The 18,528-nt window shown below is 48.2% G+C and overlaps 7 protein-coding genes across 7 annotated transcripts; 2 read left to right on the plus strand and 5 right to left on the minus strand.

Moving 5' to 3' along the window:
- Positions 1 to 133: 133 nt before the first annotated feature.
- JN550_005419 (uncharacterized protein) lies at positions 134 to 1,790 on the minus strand (the record flags this gene model as incomplete). Its single annotated transcript, XM_049317044.1, has 2 exons — positions 134 to 1,247; positions 1,306 to 1,790. The coding sequence occupies 2 exons, from the start codon at positions 1,788 to 1,790 to the stop codon at positions 134 to 136; spliced, it is 1,599 nt and encodes a 532-aa protein (XP_049172432.1).
- Positions 1,791 to 2,863: 1,073 nt separating this feature from the next.
- On the minus strand, positions 2,864 to 4,820 carry JN550_005420 (uncharacterized protein; the record flags this gene model as incomplete). Its single annotated transcript, XM_049317045.1, has 6 exons — positions 2,864 to 3,086; positions 3,149 to 3,771; positions 3,829 to 3,970; positions 4,027 to 4,428; positions 4,487 to 4,569; positions 4,623 to 4,820. The coding sequence occupies 6 exons, from the start codon at positions 4,818 to 4,820 to the stop codon at positions 2,864 to 2,866; spliced, it is 1,671 nt and encodes a 556-aa protein (XP_049172433.1).
- A 910-nt stretch (positions 4,821 to 5,730) lies between these two features.
- Positions 5,731 to 6,920, plus strand: JN550_005421 (uncharacterized protein; the record flags this gene model as incomplete). The annotated part of the gene is made up of 3 exons (XM_049317046.1): positions 5,731 to 5,844; positions 5,919 to 6,549; positions 6,613 to 6,920. The coding sequence occupies 3 exons, from the start codon at positions 5,731 to 5,733 to the stop codon at positions 6,918 to 6,920; spliced, it is 1,053 nt and encodes a 350-aa protein (XP_049172434.1).
- An 833-nt stretch (positions 6,921 to 7,753) lies between these two features.
- On the plus strand, positions 7,754 to 9,761 carry JN550_005422 (uncharacterized protein; the record flags this gene model as incomplete). Its single annotated transcript, XM_049317047.1, has 8 exons — positions 7,754 to 8,009; positions 8,069 to 8,157; positions 8,206 to 8,299; positions 8,348 to 8,852; positions 8,902 to 9,068; positions 9,122 to 9,249; positions 9,335 to 9,471; positions 9,587 to 9,761. 8 exons carry the CDS (start codon positions 7,754 to 7,756, stop codon positions 9,759 to 9,761), a joined length of 1,551 nt encoding a protein of 516 aa, XP_049172435.1.
- A 1,451-nt stretch (positions 9,762 to 11,212) lies between these two features.
- Positions 11,213 to 12,442, minus strand: JN550_005423 (uncharacterized protein; the record flags this gene model as incomplete). The annotated part of the gene is made up of 1 exon (XM_049317049.1): positions 11,213 to 12,442. The coding sequence occupies one exon, from the start codon at positions 12,440 to 12,442 to the stop codon at positions 11,213 to 11,215; it is 1,230 nt and encodes a 409-aa protein (XP_049172436.1).
- A 2,173-nt stretch (positions 12,443 to 14,615) lies between these two features.
- JN550_005424 (uncharacterized protein) lies at positions 14,616 to 15,593 on the minus strand (the record flags this gene model as incomplete). Its single annotated transcript, XM_049317050.1, has 3 exons — positions 14,616 to 14,853; positions 14,909 to 15,352; positions 15,421 to 15,593. The coding sequence occupies 3 exons, from the start codon at positions 15,591 to 15,593 to the stop codon at positions 14,616 to 14,618; spliced, it is 855 nt and encodes a 284-aa protein (XP_049172437.1).
- Positions 15,594 to 16,668: 1,075 nt separating this feature from the next.
- JN550_005425 (uncharacterized protein) lies at positions 16,669 to 17,256 on the minus strand (the record flags this gene model as incomplete). The annotated part of the gene is made up of 1 exon (XM_049317051.1): positions 16,669 to 17,256. The coding sequence occupies one exon, from the start codon at positions 17,254 to 17,256 to the stop codon at positions 16,669 to 16,671; it is 588 nt and encodes a 195-aa protein (XP_049172438.1).
- Between the last annotated feature and the right edge of the window lie 1,272 nt (positions 17,257 to 18,528).

The following is an 18,528-nucleotide window of genomic DNA, read 5'->3' on the forward strand; positions in this document are numbered from 1 at the left end:
TCAGTGTTGAGCATATCACTTTTTATGCTATAGAGTTCTCAATGCGGTGATTCCACGGGTCTGACACCAAACCGAGCATCAAGTAGTCGCCCCTTAGAAGTTCTGTGAATTCTAGCCATTCTTATTTGCAATGCTAAGTTCCCATTTCCGGGGACGCCGCTGTGGATAGAGGCTGGGAATCGCAGGACTCCACAATCATGTTATCTCCTCCGCTAGCAACATCTTGTGCAATCGAAATCCTACAAGGATACAAATCCACGGGGTGCGACCCTCCCCCTCCTCCCTCTACGGCATAAGGCCGGTCTCCGAATGCCACGCTGATACCCCTTTTTGGGCGCGTAGTATCCCACTCGGAGTATGCGTCATGGATATCAAACTCCCTTATTGTCATGGCTAAAGTCACCGTTACCTCCAGAATCGACAGCGCCTGCCCGGGACAGCTTCGTGCACCAAATTCAAACGGCCGGTACGCTCCCTTAGGTGGGTGCAGTGGATGGTCGGGCCCGACGAGCCAGCGTTCCGGTCGGAAGCTATCTGGCTCCTTGAACAGCTCAGAGCTACGATGCATTGCTAGGTGTAGCGACCACACATTCCACCCTGCCGTTGGGTACAATTTGCCATCACGGTCCTTCAGCACAATATCAGGCGTTCCAGCCCTCATGGCGGATGCTGGGGGGAACATGCGCATGGACTCTTTGATGCATGCATTCGTATAAGGCAACTTATTCAGCAAGGTTGGATTAGCCGTGATACGAGCGCCTGCCAGCGATATGTCTTTGCCCAGGACCTCGTCATGCTCAGTTCGCACAAGAGCAAGCGTCGTCGGATTTCCATACAAAAGATGGTATGCGTAAACAAGAGTGCTGGAAGTTGTGTCGTGTCCGCCGATGAGGAAGAGTCGTAGTTGCGCGCAGGCCAAGTACTTGAAATACGGTTCCATTGGTCCAGGCTTATCGCCATACTCGGTCAAGTACGCATCGACCAAAAGTTCAGCCATGCTCTTAGTCTTCTTTAACTTGGACTCTTTGGAAAGATCGTGTCGGACGCGCCGTTCAGCAAGGTCGTCTTCGAGCACCGCGCCAATGTACTTGCTGAGCTTACGGCCATGATATGCCACGAGAAGGGGTCGGATGGGGTTCCAGCGCTTGAATGGATTCAAACTGCTCCCAAAGGTTCCCCAGTTGATCATTGATCTGAGATGCCGAGGTATACCTGAGTCTGCCAGTTGATAGTTGAAGGTTTTGTCTCTGCTAACGATTAGTGGACGGACCCTAGTCAGTTAGTCCCCCTAGGACCTGGCCTTACAAAGATATAACTGAGATGACTTCCAACGTTAGGGGAAGCGTATCCTGCTCTAATTGGAACACCAAGCCTTCATGAGCGCGGCGGCGGAGCTTTTGGCATAATTTCTCGCACTCGACCACGATCCTAGGAGCTTGCTGAAGAATGGCAGAGGTGCTCAAGATTGGATTGAACATGGCTCTCCACTTTTTCCACATCCCTTCTTCCATGCTGATCAAATTCGGCCCCCCGGCAAGCTCGGTGAACGTGTTGGCGACGAAGTCTGGTTTGCCAGGGTTGTTTTGCTGCATCATTTGCATCGCCATACTTGGGCTTTTCAGGACTAGCATTGGGCCCGCGATGGGCCAGAAATCCAGGTAAAATGCATCGCTGTTTATCGACCACGCCATCTCAGTCAAGGCATAGTTAAAAAGGGCGTCGGGTGGCTGCCGCATCAGAAACGGCTTGATGGCAAGCAGGTGACCAGTAATCCAGTTGTATGGAGGCATTGGCTCCAACAGTTAGTCAATAACAAAAATACCAACATATCGTTGGCATATACATACAAGTCCATGTCTACGCGCATCCATAACGACTTTACGGCAACGGTAGATATTTGCAATGAAGTAGACTGCAGATGCAGTGAGTATAAATAACGAGAGGTTCACTGGGGCCTGCATCATTATGATTGGCGATACCCAAAGAAAACTGATTGTCTATGATTCAGCTGATAGCTTCTCTGGTGTATGATAGTCGGGCTACCCACCACAATTCAACAGACTTTGCAATGGCCTTAACGGACGGCCATGCTTGGAGAGCATGACTTTTAAAATATCTTTTCATCGCTTACGATGGAGGGAGTGCAGAATTTGCAGTTTTGACGCCAAGGTTTGCAAAAAGGGTCAAGCAAACCTCTTGATTAGGAGGGGAAAGTGTAGGCACAAGGACTAGAGAATGTAATCCTATGACCATGTTTCTTCTAGCTTGGTTGATTTTGGCATGATGGATCTTTTACTATGTTCAAATGGCAAACCTCTTGACCTGGATGTGTAGTCTTCAGCAATGGCAGACCTTGGCAATCTACTAGCGAGTTTACTTACAATACTCGGTGATTTAACGGAACAACAACTCTGACCGGATCTGCCGGACTCGGTCATTTTCAAGGTGATGCGATGCCACGTGGTAGCAAAGATGACCCCGTTTTGTTATCATCAGCCCATTTTGAGTTCGAGGCAATGATTCGTGGTGCTGCGACGTACATGAAGAGAACCACAATGATTATACCACAGTTCACACGAACTTTAATTCTCGCGCATTCCATATCACTCCGCTTTCACCAATGTAAAAATTAGGCAACGCTCACTTGAAACGGGTAATAGACACGGTAAGATACACAGTTGTAACTAGTGACTTTCCGGTGCTAATGATGCGTAAATGTAGACTCGAATGCCATTCTCAACGTATTCGTTTAGGGTCATAGATTTGCCTATTTGTTTATTGAAAGACGGCTTGCTGTACGGTCCCGAATGGGACGAGAATCTAAGTCTAGTTGGAACTGAAGCCACAGCAGTTCAACACTCTTTCACACTGTCTTGTGCCACCAGCTAGCGAACTCTGTCTTCGGTGAGACCGAGGTCCCTTGGCGCCGCCGAATAAGATACTTTGCTTCCGTGCCATAGCTAATGGACGTCCCCCACCACTGGTGCCCAGATCGCTCCGCGTTAGGGGGAAGCTCAATATCGTAATGTAACAACACATGGGACGCAATAAGTTTTATGACATTAACGGCAAAGAACCTACCAGGGCTACATGTTTCGAGATGTCAGTTAGTACGTCTTGGAGAGTATTGGGAGTTTTGAACACTTACCAAACGGTTGTTTTGTATCCGAATGGAATGTAACTTCTGTACATTTCGTGTGTTCCTCCACCGCCGACTGGCATTCTCTGCATGGGTCCATTGTCCAGCCATCGATCAGCTGTCCATTCGAAGGGATTTTTGTATATTTCTCCATCGTGGTGGATCCCCCAGACTGGTACTCCAATCTTGATACCACGAGGCACGACACCTACTGTTGGCACGCTGATCTGACTGCCCCGGGCCGTGGTAGTCTTCATAGCGATGCGTGAGACAAACCCTCGGAGGCGCAATGTCTCCTTGAAACAGGCCTCCATTGTAGGTAGAGACTCTAAGAAGACCTCTCCAGCATTGGGATTCTGATCTTTCGTTTGACAGTATATCCGATACGCATCCTCGATTTCAATTCGTACACGCTCCATCAGAGTCGGTCCATCGAGCCCCTTCTCGCCATGTTCTTTAGAGGCGAATAGAATATCGACCAGCATACTGTTCAGGTTAAGACCAGTACTATGCGTCGAGGTGAAATTCATCAAGCTCAGACGTCGTGTCAAGAAGTCCAAGGAGAACTTCGCGGCATTGCCGCTCTGTGCCGCCTGAACAGCATCTGCACAAGCCCAGGTCAAGAGATCATTCTGCGATTGGGAATGGATTAGCGAAATAATTAGAGTCCAGGAGAGGTAGCTCCTCACGGGCTGAGTTCCAACTTCCTTTGCCTTTCCAGAAGCTATCTCTACGTGGCGATTCAAGCGTTCCCGTATGGTAGGGCTGGTAATATCTGCGCACCTCGCATGGTAGTACTTATCCGTACAAACAATCAGGTAGCCCAGAATCCTTGTTCGTGTTAGCGGAGCCCACGACTGGAGTTGTGCTTGGACAAAAAGACTTACGGTCGAAGAAATGCTGGCAATGTGCCAATGATGCCAGCTTTCAGCATGACATTCTGGTTGAAACGACTGGCATAGTACAAATACGACTGATCGTTGCAAAGCGGCTTGCCGACGAAGATGCTACTGACGGCTTGCACAACAACTCTCTTCCAAAATTTGAACCCTTCAATGAGCTTCCACTCTTCTGGGTCAGTTCCGGCCTGGCCGATAAGCGCGTGCTCAACCTCCTCAGCGAGTGGTGGCAAAAGCTCGTAAAACCTCCTGGTAAGATTCTTGCGGAAGGCGTCTTTGTAGATGCGCTCGTGTATGGTTGTCTGGTCTAACAACATTGTGTAGTCCGCCCGAATAAATTGCTTGTGAGTATCAATTATGCTGAAATTCTCTTCATTTTGCTCATTTAACCTTTTCAGTAGAAAATGTCAGTTTCAGCTATCATCTTCTCACGGTCGAACAACTTTACCAATCAATCTGGGCTGGTGGGATGAGAATCTCTGCACCAGTGAAGAGGTTTGGAAGAACGAAAGGGCGTCCATTCTTCGAGTACTGTATTGTCTCAACTCGCCATACACGCATGGGGGAATGTTATCCAGGTATACCTTCTCGTATCCTTCTCTGATCATCTCACGTGTGCCAAAGACGCTCCGCAGATATGATCTAGAACGCTTAAAAGGGCCTCTATGATCTTGCCCGACCCAAGGAAGGCCATTCGGAATCTCGGAACCCAACGTAGCAATTTTCAATGCCAAAAGGGCAAAAAAGCCAGTAAACCACCATGCGAGGGCAAACAAAGACATTATGGCTTTTATTGGTACAGGATTTATTCAACGATTTTATGGTTATTAATATTACTTCCAAGGGCTATAGCACCAATGCAAGCAGGCCTCGAACATATATAGACAAATTCATTGTTTCTGTAGGCTTGCGGCAGGGCCGTCTTCGTAGCCCACCAATCTTGGAAAACCTGTGCACAGCCTCGACATGGTCTTTGTTGAAACCAGTAGAATTGCCGTCGGCGGCTCTTTCATCGAGTGCTATGCAATAGCCGGCATGTAGATACGGCACGCCGCGGGTTGAGGCGCTGTTCAAGACATTACAGCAGCTCTATCCTAAACTAGCTATGCACGATTACGGTTCTGTGGAAGAGCCACTTGTGGAAGTATCCACAATGAAGACAACGTTGTATGTACTACCTTCGGGTTTACGGACGCTATCTTCCTCATTTGATGAAACAGTAGTTACGGCAATCGGGCTTAGACTCCGTGTCCGGTGTCTTGGTATTTTAGCTTTGCATTTTCTATAGGAAGAAATGGGAAACAACTCGTACAAGGTGGCAACATCTCATACTTGGACAAATAGCATGTCAAAAGGCCGAGTTGTACCGCCGAGAGTGTGACATGCTATCGAAAGCTGGCCATCAGTAGCAATTTTGGTTTGATCCATAATAGATATGAACCTTGATCATCAACGCTCAGCTTTTAAGTTGTCTCATTGCCGGTAATTCGGCAAGTGATACTCGTAACATGATGTGACGGCGCCTTTCCCGCATCGTATTTACCGGTACACAGTTTGTGAGTACTTTGATGTACTGTTGGATGTCAAATATTACTTAGATGCAGAGACTGGTCTGGGTTCCTTCCCACTGGCGCCATTGCATTCCGTACAGAAATCACTATCTCGAAGCTCACTCACTTGAATTAAGAAAACATGGACTCCGAAGTCCCCGCCGTAAGCCCCGCGCAGCTTCTGATGCACGAGTCGCTGGGACGCATTGTCACTATGACATGCCTCCGCTCCATTATCGAGCTTCGACTGTACGACGTAGGTGTAGAGCTATTTCCGGTGTGGTGCAAGTCATAATAGTTAAGAGTTTGCTAACATTTGCCTATCTTCAGCTGGTTCCAGAGACAGGAACAGTCTCGCTCACCCAACTCGCGAAATCAAGTAATGCAAGCGAAGAAATTCTCATTCGGCTGCTGCGTCCTCTTCTCGCGTCCGGTATTTTTGCGTCTCCCAGACCCCGAGAGTATATACATACACCCGGATCCATTGGGTTCAGACAGCCGGCAATTCGCGCTGCGTTCCTGCACGGGTTTGATGAGACTCTACCCTGCTTCTTGGTGCAGCATCGCTGGTTGGCAGATAATGGTTGGAAGTCCCCTGAGTTGCCCGATAATTGTCCCTTCTCCATGACCCACGGAGGCGACTCCCTATTTGGTCACTTGGAAAAGAACCCGGAGAAGGCCGAAGTGTTTAATAGAGACCAGGAAATGGAATTTATTGGCATCGTTGGTGTGTACCCTTTCGGACAGGAGCTCAAGTGGTCCGGCCCTGAGGACGTCTTAGTCGATGTGGGAGGAGGCAAAGGCCAGGCCAGCCTGGCGCTGACCAAGGCATATCCAGAATTGCATAGGAGGGTCGTGTTGCAAGACCAGGCACCAGTTCTGAAGAGTGTAGAGCATGAAGTGCAAGCAGTCGTTAAGGAAATGAGGGCATACAACTTCTTCGACCCTCAGCCGGTCAAAGGTAAGAGCACGCTCTGCCCCCGAACCGGATTATTTCGAGAGCGTCTACTAAGGCAGGCTATAGGGGCTGCTTTTTATTACCTCCGTCGCATTCTCTGTGATTGGCCGGACAAGGCATGCAAGATCATATTGCAAAACCAAGCGGAAGCTATGGACTCACATTCGCGACTGCTGATCGCCGCTTTCGTCGTCCCAGAAGTAGGATGTGATTTTCTGACTGCTGCCTCTGATGCCGTTATGATGACTTACGCAGGAAAGGAGCGGACAGAGGCGCAGTTCAGACAGCTGTTGGAAAGCGTCGGTCTATACTTGACTAAAGTGTGGCAGACACCTGGGGAGCTGCAAGCAGTCCTAGAAGCTCGACTCTCGTAGTAGCAAATAGTTTCCCCGTCTGAAGACAAATACAACCTTGTGATTAAGTTATCGCCATTTATCTACTTCTGCCCCCTGCGCATTTTTTTTTTTACTACGTGATCATAGATACCATTGCCAGAGAGCAGCCGCACACTCCGGATGTGGGATGCACAATTTATATCATACTCGGTATTTCTATAATCTCCTGCCATCTCGTACATCTTTTCTCTGTCTGTTTTAGCTCAAATATCGTCTCTTTTATGAACTACGGATAATCAGTGATATTCACATATGGTGCAGCCAAGGCCGCCATGGAGTACTCGCGGGAGGTACAAATATCAAAGATCCTCGATGGCCGAGATTGCCAGCAGATTCTACATGAAATACCATAGCACGGTAACATTTGACTGGTTTATTAGGTAAATGTGTTCATATTCACCAAGTTAGGGTTGTACTAGAGCTATGCACCACATCGTCCTAGCGTAACGGGAGAGTACGGGAACATGGAATCGAGTCGTAACGTAGAATTCCTGTAGACCCTGAAATATTTCGGCAATGGCGGACTCAATGTAAGTATTTCTCTCCCGAAGAGTTTAAGTGTCGATACGAGAGCCGACCGTCAGCTTGAGCCTATCACTATAATGACACTCTTACTGTGTGGGGCACATACGGTGGATTGTGACTTGGCAAGGGGTACTAAATCGCCGACATCCACCTAGAGGTCAACGTTCCTTCAGGTCACTCGAGTCTTGGTCGATCTAGCGTGATTGCTGCAAGTGACTATCATCCGCTCCCTTGCTCCCGGGGCCTTTTTCCGCTCTTACAACGACTTTATTCAGCAATCCTCAGAAATGGATCAGTTTTGGAGGCTCGTAGGACCGCGCAGCATTGCTGTTGCGTCCGCCTTTTTACTTGTTACTGGTGTGTCCGTGCTCTGGGTTTTTAGCTCATTGTATGTTACAGGATTGTCGACGATACCACTGATCGGGGACGAACTTGGAAACGCAGAACAGCGGAGGAAGGGCTTTATTTCGCATGCTCAGAAATTGTACAACATGGGCTATGCGAAGTTCAAGAATAGAACTTGGCGACTGACCGGTACCGACGGTAGGACTCATTTCTTGATTCTGAAAGAACGCAGAATTACAAGATTAACTATGGTACAGGAGATAGGATTATATTACCTCGTCACCTGTTGGATGATGTGGGCCGTATGCCTGACTCCCATATCAGTATTGAAAAGGCTATAGAGAAGGTCAGTCAAATCGACAATTAATCGCAACGAGTCTTCTCACACCTTCAGAGTAACGAAATAAGATATACTGGCCTTGGCGGTACGCAGGGCGAGACTGAATTCCTGATTCACCTTATTCGCAGCGATCTTACACATGCTTTGAGTGGGCTTCTTCTTATAAGTTGGTAAATGAGAGTGCTAATCCTTACAGATCGCATCAATCCCCGGCTTGAAGAAGAGATCGCGCATGCGACAGTCGAGGAACTAGGACCATGTGAAGATTGGACCCGGGCTGTTATCTATCAAAAAATGCTCCGAATAGTCGCAGTTGCCTCCGGTAACATCTTCATAGGCCCAGATCTTTGCCGATCGGAAGAGTGGATCGTGCCAGCTATTACTTACACTGTCGATCTTTTCACTGCAATTGGCAAATTGAAACAGTGGAGATGGTGGACACGGCCTATCGGACAGTACTTCATTCCTGAAATAGAAAGTCTGCACCAACACCGTCGCAAGGCCGTCGAGTGGTTGGAACCTGTCGTTGCCAAACGAAGACAGATGATGGAGAAGAAGGGATATGAAGCGCCTGATGACATGCTTCAATGGATGATGAACAAGGGCCATGAGTTCAACGTGAGCGATAATTCATTGGCGCTAATCCAGTTGAACCTAAGCTTAGCGGCAATCCATACAACGACACTAACAACAACACTGGTGTGAGTTCGCCATCTAATACAACGGAGAGGCTGGGTATTGACCATGTAGACTTTACGATATTGTTGCCCAACCCGGCCTTGTGCAGGAGCTCCGAAATGAAGTCAGAACGGCTATGGCTAATCACGGCGATAAATTGACAACTCGTGCTCTTCACGACATGAGGCTACTCGATAGTGTCATGAAGGAGTCGCAGAGAACAAACCCTGTGAACCTAGGTTGGTACAGTGTTTAAAATTGGGCTTAAACAGAAAGACTAAGATGTTGTCAGTCCGGTTCATCCGCATCGTGGAGAAACCTGTCACTCTCAGTGACGGTACGTATCTGCCTCCGGGCACCCATATCGAATCGGCACACGCAAGCATCCTTCAGGACCGCAATCTATATTCCAATCCTGAGGTAAGTCCCCAGTTCAATACAGAGGTGACTGCTTCAAAGGAGACAAGGGGGCGAAACACGACAGCATAAGCTAAAGAATGGACAGACCTTCGACGGCCACCGCTTTCTCAACCTCCGAAGCGGCGCAACTCCCGACCCTTTGCAATACAAGAACAAGGAGCAATATCAATTCGTAACCGCTACGAAGGATTTCATGTCTTTTGGATATGGGCGGCATGCATGGTGAGCTCATAAATTTCATTCTACTCCTCTGTCTACGCGCAGCGCAAGTTCAATCAGCCACTGGGACTTGCATGAGCAGCCTTCAAGGAGTAGCAGCTAAGTCGCCTATACATAGCCCCGGTCGCTTCTTTGCCGGCAACGAGATCAAGCTCATACTAGCCCGGATCCTGGTAGATTACGACTTCAAAATGCCCGATGGTTTGACAGAGCGATATGCCAACTTGAATACAGGACTTGATTCGCTGCCGGATCCAACTAAGGCACTTCTATTCAAGCGGCTAAACAGCTGACCATATAAAGGTGGATCATAACTAAATCAATACTAGATTCAATCGCTAGTTCGTTTAGCGAGTAAGCTTGTTAATAAGCTACATTACTTTATCAAATACCAGTACGAACATCATAAAGCGTACTAAGTGATTGATCAAGATCGTGGTCGCCCCCATCTGTGGTGCCCACCATGGCGTACCCATGATGGTGTTACTATATCATTTCTGTTAATGTGCCGCCTGAACAGCTGTTTGTAGACTTCGCAGCGGGTAGAGCTACATTATCTAAAACCAAAGTAAACAACAGCATTAATGTGTTTACTTTAGCCTTTGGGACGTTGGAAAGCTACTCAAGCTTAACGTCGACAATACAACATGTACGTTAGGGGTAACGTCTAGATCAGTACGGTGGCCCTCATTCAGCCCTCGTAGGCGTATGACTCCACATTGTCTTCGTGCCCCTGCTCTTCCGCAATATCCTAGTCTACTGCGTGTTCTCTGAAGGCTCCGTTTTGCTTCGTGTCTCTGGTTACGAGGATACTGTGACGGATCGGTCTGTCTGCAAGTACATGCCAGCATGGCTTATCGCTCAGCGGAGCCTGGACTATACTAAGAGCAGCAAACTGGTACCTTGCTAGGTACATCAGAGCTAAATAAGATATAAAGACGGCCGATTTGCAATGCTTCTGGATGTTCGGCTAAGCTGAAGTCACTAGAGCGGCGCGAGATCGACTTTTGAAACAGACAAAAATTGACATATGTTTTCGTCACATGCCTTGTCAGATCAGTCACTGGCCGTCACCGTTGTCGCTCTAGACTCTGCGCATTTGCCATTGTGGTGCCTCATTGCCAGAATCTGCTATAATTCCTGTATTACGCCCTGACTGTAGAAGGTGGTCGTCCAATACGATAACGACTCGCAACATGGGTTAAATTCCTATCTTAACAAGATCTTCCCATGGCTCCGGGAGTTTACCCAAATCGTAACGTGACGTGAACAAGCCGCAAGCGCAGCGCTGACCGACATTGAGCCTATACTCTACGATTCGAAGCAGAATAATCTGGGGCAGGAAGCACGACTGCGATAGGCAGAAACCACGCAAACATGGTTGGGCTCAGCTTGCATGTGCTACTGACATATATGCAGCTTGATGACTAGACGGCGATACTTCAAGGTGGCCAAGTTAGTATCTAGATACACAAGTCAAGCTGGAGCATGAGGCATACCCACTCACCTTTGATCTGACAGCGTGGAAGTCCAGTCAAGTCACGTGAGGTTCTCTTCTATGCGGTTGTTTGTTTAATAACTGTTTTCATGGTATACTATAGGGACAGTCTTTAAAGTTAGCTTGATAAGATCGAAAAAGAAAGGGGGTGTACTAGCACCGAAAAAGGCAGCCTCATCTCTGGCAGTTTCATACATCGATACATGTGGGAGCAATGTGGTAGATCCTTCTCAGGTCTCTAATCTTTCAGGGCTTCCAGACCTTCTCCACATATTCCTCGACATCGGCTAACAGCTCGTTTGGCCTCTCCAAAGCCGCAAAATGCCCTCCAAGCTGGTGCTCACTGAAAGTCACCAGATTGACGCTCTTTTCAGCCCAGCTCCTTGGGACGGGCACAACCTCATGGGGAAAGTGGGAAAAACCGCAGGGTTTGGCAACGTATGGCAGGTGCAGAGATGCTTTGCCCGCCAGCACGCTGTATCTTGCAATCTTTGGTTCTTCTTTCGGGTCTCCCATCTCACGATTGTGGTACAAGCATCTCGGGTAGGTGTCAGTCAGCCAATAGAGCATGACGCCCTCGAGGATCTTGTCCAGTGGGGGATCTTGGTCCGAGAACTCGAGGAATTTCTCCCCTATCCATGCCAGTAGCGCTAGCGGGCTCGCACTCAATGCCAGGCCCATTGTTGCGGCGCGCGTTCCTTGCTGCATCGCAAACGCCAAACCGGTGTCAATCGCCTCCGTGGCTCGCTGAAATGCACGCTCCTCGGCCGCATCGCGTGTGCCGATGTCGACTCCGGGTGGCGGAAAGCCCATCTGGTTAACATGCATCCCTCGACACTCGGGGTAAATCAGTGCCATGGCCCGGGCAACAAAGCTGCCTAAGTCGCCACCCTGCACGAGATACCCCGATTTGCCGAAGCCCAGGCCGAGCATCAGCCCGTGTATTGCCTTGGCGGCCTGCATGACGCCGTAGTCCGCATCGACTGGCGGACCGCTGGAGAAGCCATAGCCCGGCAGCGAGGGTACGACGACGTGGTATGGTAACGTCTGCGGGGTGTACTTGGCACGGAGCAGGTCCATAATATCCAGGAATTCGCAGATGGACCCCGGCCAGCCGTGTAAGAACACGATAGGGACAGCGTCGGCCCGTGCAGAGAACAGCCCCAGGAAGTGCACCTCAGTCGTGTAGCCTGTTTCATCATCTCGGACCGGGGCGCGGAAGCTCGGGAAGGAGTTGAGCCTCGCCTCGGAACGGCGCCAGTCAAAGTCGTGCAACCAGGCTTGCTTGGCCGTCGCGAGCCATTCGCGGGTCACGCCGTAGCGGCGCCCAGCGTGGGTGTTCTCGAAAGTGGTCGGGCCGATGGGGGAAAGCTCGAGCAGGGTGCGGAAGTGCTGGAGCTTGGCCTCGTCAACGCATATTTGGAACGGTTTGACGTCGGGGATCAAGCCTGGCGGGAGCTGCGCGAAGTCGGCCATGTTTGTACTTTGTTATGATATAGCCGGAAAATGAAGACAAGACGAGACTTAATTATTGATTTTACTGCACCGTTTGGGCAATATGCCTGCTGCTTTATATAGTTCTAGTCTACCTATAGATCTGACACCATGGAAACGGTTCATGTAAGACTGCCATAGGCAGCGGTGGTTGCCTTAGACCTTTAATCTTGACTTGGTTCGGGCAGTGGCTGATTCTTGAAAGTTCTCGTTAATTCTAGTATCAAATCTTGGCTTGGTTTGGCGGTTGATTCCTGAAAGTTCTAGTAAGTTCCACCACCGTGGAAGCGCCATTGCTGTGTCCATGGCATACATGTGTGCCGCATATTTACCCAGCACATAGGCCCTGATGCAACCTTGGTGTATTGAATAGTAAGAATAAACCATACACAATCTCCCTGCCTGTTTGTAGGTTTGAGAAGAGAGTTTGTGGGCCAAGCCTGTACAAAGGCTTTGTGGCGCAGCCACAAATGCCATCAGCCACTTCGTGGCGTATCGGGCCGGCTGATTACCTCCCAGGTCAACAAGGCGAACGAACATCTGGTGAGACGCCGCCCGCAACTGTTGGTTGATTACCCTGCCATACACTCCTCCAGTGCTAATTCTTCTTTCAGTTGCGCGATAACTTACATAATCAGGTCATACGAGCACACCTTGGAAGCGGAGACCAGAACTGTGCCTAGTATCCTTTATCCACTATCTCCCATACTCAACCACATAGGTAGTTAGCGGCGGCCTCGCTGTAGTCATGTAGTCACTATAGCCATCTTTATGAAAAGATTCCCGTATTTAAATACAATGTTACTAAAATTATACATATTCTTATAATATTGCCAGTCTTGAAGTTGGAATTTTTTTTCTATATGCACTACGGGGATTGTTACGAACTCCGAAGTCCCGCAACGCGAAATACAAGTGGAGGACAGGGACATACATACGCAACAGAACTTATACACTCTGAACAAGATCAACGCAATTAACGACCTTGCCATTTTAAAATTCGCCAGTGACTGTAAACTTGGCTGTTTAATAGTTAGCAACGGCAGAAATCACAAGGGGCATGCATGTGTCAGCGCGCAATTGCAATCCACCTTAGAGATTTAACTTCACAATGACGCAGATCCCGCATGTAGGGCCAGTTTCCAAAGCTCATTACAAATATTCAACGGGGGACCCAACGAATCATGGTGATTAGATTCGTCCATTCTGAGACTGCCAGATTCCTTGGGTCGAATTTTCAACACTCGCAGGAATCGGACGACCGAAAAGCGTACATATCCATCGCTGAGCCGGATTGCTGCGTTCACGCACAAACCGATTTTTCTTTCCCTATAACAATGCAAAAATATTTTCTATGTTATTCGTTAATAGAATGCACAGCAAGTATCAAACAGACCGTTGCACGACAGGGGAGGGCGACGTGCTGCGAGTCAAATTGCTACCGTTCCTCGATTAGCAGGCCTTTGAACTCAAGTTCTCCGAGTTTCGCGCAATGCCAACAGTCAACCAACAATAGTGTTTCTCTATAGTAGGCTTTGATCAGCTCATTGACGAAGCAAGGCATTTCAGGTTAAATTTTACCGGTGCGAGGACGCTATACCATGAGAAGGGGACAACTTCAGGAGGTCATTTTTACCAGCTGTGTCAGGGTTCAAAAAGTCAAGCTTCAGAAATGGTCTCATTTGGAGTCGTAATAGCTTTCTTTGGTTATTATATAAATCTTCCCATCGACACTTCGTACCATATTCGGGTACACCTATCACTGGACATGGTATTTCATGACGTCCGTCATGTTTGAGTCATGGACTTACGCTGCGATGAACATCTATTTCGTGTTGGACGCTACAAGTCTTTCATCAGGCTAAAGAACGTCGCTTGGTGGGGTTACAAGTGAGAGTACAATGGCAAGGCAGAATAAATTATGGTACCCGCATTTGTACAACAGAAGTGTTGTGGCTGAACTCGGGCGCAGATTCTGTCCATTGCCACACTCTAAACTTCGCATAACCGACGATTGTCTATAGTATTCAAGTTGATATTTGTCTTCGCGATCGAAGTTCGCCAACAATCTTCACTTCTACGTTAAAAAGATACTGATGGGATATAATATGATGTTTATGACGCTAGCTTATTTCCTCGCCAAGGGTTTGTCATACTATCCAAGTATATGCGATAGGCCCTGAATCGCACTGTCTCTTATTCCTTCCCTGCAAACATCAATCGGTGGTGCAGTATCGTAGCAATTGCATTGCTTCCTTGCATGAAAACTGCCGCCTTCGTAATATTTGGAGAAGCTCTTGATAAGATGCTCGCGAACCCGGGTCGCTGACTTGAAGGAGATGGTTGATGGTAATATGTCCAGCATGAGAAACATGATAGCAGGATGGCAGTTGCTGGAAAGCAAGACCAGCTTGATGATTCGGGTAATTACTTTTAAATGAATCATACTGCCAAGCATCAAGATTGGTATCATCACACATCGGATTTTGCGGTCCATATACGGCATCCGTAGTAGCACGCATGATTTGTTGATCAATCCATTTGAATAGGGAAACTGTCGTTGGCGTATTTAACTCTCTTAAAATGTTGTCGAAGACTTCGAACGCCTTGGCGTTTAAAGCGTCTAGCCCGGGGCCGTTGCTCACCGTAGGATGAGTAGTCTTGATCATGCCGTTGACGAACCCAGCTTCGGTGACCATGTCACGTTCCATGACTGCGATCGTGCGTTTGCTTACACCCATAGCTGCCTGTGCTGCCTTGATCTGAACAGGTGCAAATATCAGAGTGCGCCAATGGCGCTGGACAACGGGTATCAGATCTAGGGAGTTGACGACGTATAGTCGGGAGCCGGGAATCCTCATAGTGTATATGGGCAAGTCCCGATACCGTTTCCTAGCAGCAGTGTTACTAAAGTATTACGTAGGTTTCACCGCAAGTTCATTACAACCTATCGTACTCACCTCATAAATGAATAGCAGTCCATGCTCCATTGTATCATGCCGAGTAAGGGACTGATGAATAGAATACGAGTTGAGACCAATTGACGTTCGCTCTGGTCCTGAGGCAGATGCAAGAGCGCCCAGAAAAAGACGTACGTCGCAGCAATGCCACTGGCGACCATCCAGATAACCATGATTGACATCATAAGCGAACTGACCGAAAAAGACAGAACAAACAACACGCAGACCCCGGTGAGAAGGCTGTGTCGATGACAACTTGAGGTTGCTCTGGGTTGATCAAGTGCTAGGCTATTTGCCGGACATTGAGAATAGATTGGATGCTTGTGACATATCAAGGGCGATGGATGCAAACAAATGTTGGGACTCGGCTGGTACAGCTGACCAACAAGGGGGTCGGGTCGAGCCTACAGTGGGAACGTGATGGCGTGGGGGCCGAATGTTATCCGCACAGGGCTGGGAGACTAGTCTTCCACTTGATAGAATTAAGCAACCAAGTGTGGATAGATTCTTCTGTCTCAATTATCTCTTGCAGTTCTGCTCTACCTACGATTGAATGTCCTATAATGCATGTGGTATGGTAGCTCAAAATGGCTGCAGCTCGTTTTTTGGGCATCACTTCAGGTAGGACACCGTACCAGTACCGGAACGTGAACGGAATTTTGCGCAGTGATGTGGCGCAGCAGTTCCCAATGTTTCTTGCAGTCCAGCACAGCCAGAATCAATTCGCATATATGCTGCGGTACGCCGGATATGCATGCATATGTACCATCTTGATCTTGGCGGAGCCTCTTGCCGTTATCTATTACCCATTCCTTTCAACACTGTTAACAGTTAGCGGTAGATGTGATAGTATGTGAATGGAATATCGTCATTCGGATTTGAAATTCCAGGGTTTTGCTGATCTCTATCAGGGTATAGTTTGATCTACTAACAGTTCATCTACGTGATATGACTATCTGGCCCACCCTCAACAGGCTCACAAATGTATTTTCATGATATAATTAGTACTGAAATATCCTGGTCTGAATGTAGTCCAGCTGGGCAGGAGCCGTGGGAACAGCAGGTTTGAGTACAAAATCGAATTTTTGACAACGCTATAATGATAAAGCAAAGGCTCTAACTGCTTGAACAATGCAAATCCTTCCTACCAGTAGAAACGCATTTACACCTGAAAAAATCAATGAAATGCAAATCAACTCCACATCACAATCCTGCAGCCCTTGGGTCCCTTCCTTTCTATCGCAATGCCTAGTAAGCAGCGAAGCTAAGGCCATTGGGCTTGCCGCCGCCAGGAGTCCACGCGCCTGCAAAATCTTGACCAATGACAACACTATCAAAGTCACCGACTGCGACACTTTCAAGTACAATGGTCTTGCTGACTGGACAAGGGAAGCTATCGGCGAAAGGAGCCGGTACGCTGCGGTCGATGTCAAACTCCTGACCCACTGCAACAAATGTGATGCGGCCGAAGGCCTGGTTTCGCAGGTTGCCGTTCGCCTGCTTGTTCAAGTCCTGTATCTGGGTGCTGAAAAAATCGAGTTGTCGGGAGCCAAGGGCAAAATCCGTGTCGTGACCGGAGACGAACTGGCCAACGCAAGTAAGGCCGACTAGAGACTCGTCGAAGGTGACGGAGTAGAGAGTAGAGAGTTCAGTTCCCTTGACACGTGTGGTGTTGGTGATCGAGGCCAACTCGTTGTTGCCCTTGTTGACATCGTGCGAGGCAAGGGCTGATGGCAGAATGATGTGTTTAGGTTCAGTCTCTTGACGGGCCCGAATTGGGGTTGATCGCGCAGCGACGGCGCTGATCAGGATAGCGGCGACAGCGAATGTCTTCATTTTGGCTTTTGTTTATTCGAAGTAATGAATAAGTGATTGTATATCCGATTGCGACTTGTAAAAAAAAAGAGGAAATGATTGGGAATGAGCTGAATGATGACTGATGAATGATGTTCTGGTCTTGCATTCTGATCGGGCTCGAGACAGACTTATATAACAAATTTCCATGATATCGTCTCGCAGGGCAAATGAGGCTCTTGTGGTGATCTATTTTTGATCCTCCCTTGCCTTACCACCCAGCCTCAATGTGGCTGACCATGTGCTTCAGCTGTCACTAGGTTATGCCAAGCCAGATCATAGAGTTCTGGACCAACAAATGTAAAACGAGCCCTCTAACGGTTAAGTCTCTAGCCTCGAAGAAAGAAGCTTCCACTTCAAGTAGGCTAATGCATCGCCTCCCTATGTCTGGGAGCCCTGCATGACCTCGGAAGAGAACTTGCCGATTGGGCTGTCCGGCGCAGCTGTGCCGGTCCTGAAATCAGCACCATAAGTTTGCACAGCACAGCCTCAGATTATTTGCTCCCTTTCCCAACACAATGGACAGACTAAAGTTTCCTGCCTTGAATTACAGCGTCCACGTGTGAAATTTTGTCGTAAGATGGTACCTAGAAAAGATGATCGGCAGGGACAGATCCGAAATCAGCCTCGTCATGCAACAGGCTCAATCTCGGCCGCTCAACAAGGTTTCTCACACATTTCTCCTTGCTTCTAGACCCCCATCAGGCTCAAGCTTAACCTTGCTTCCATGGCGATGCAACTCTGTGGTCCCAGCGTTTTGGTTCTCTTGACAGCGTCTAAAATTACCGTCCCCTTGCAACTGGTACGGCGCGTTATGTAATCTTTAGATATATATAGATAACGCTAGTGATGCTTAGTACACCATATTTAGCTTAGGTCGAAGTGAGTAACATATTCTGTTCAAATCTGTCTAATCTTTCTTGTGCAGTTTTCTCAATCGTTGAGTCATCTTCTAACACTCCTAGATTAAGATAAATAGCATCGGGCCAAATTGGTAGTGTCAAGCCATACAATGCTTTCGCAGCCGAAAAAGGCGTTGGGAACAGAAAATCTTGGCTACGAGCCCACGCGGCAGCCTCCATATAGTTCGTTTCTGCGACAATGTTAAAGATCATTAATGCGACGGTGTTGAATTGCGATACTTGACCTGAAACCGCTGCATGAATCTAATAGTAAGTATTGAAGTAACAGTCTGGAGTTCTGTGGGGGAGCTTTCAGTCCGAAAAAATGTAAGCCGCACTTTTTTCAAGGGTT

The sequence above is a fragment of the Neoarthrinium moseri genome (genome assembly GCF_022829205.1).
Source record: "Neoarthrinium moseri strain CBS 164.80 chromosome Unknown scaffold17_Wmoseri_CBS_16480, whole genome shotgun sequence".
Lineage (NCBI taxonomy): Eukaryota > Fungi > Ascomycota > Sordariomycetes > Amphisphaeriales > Apiosporaceae > Neoarthrinium > Neoarthrinium moseri.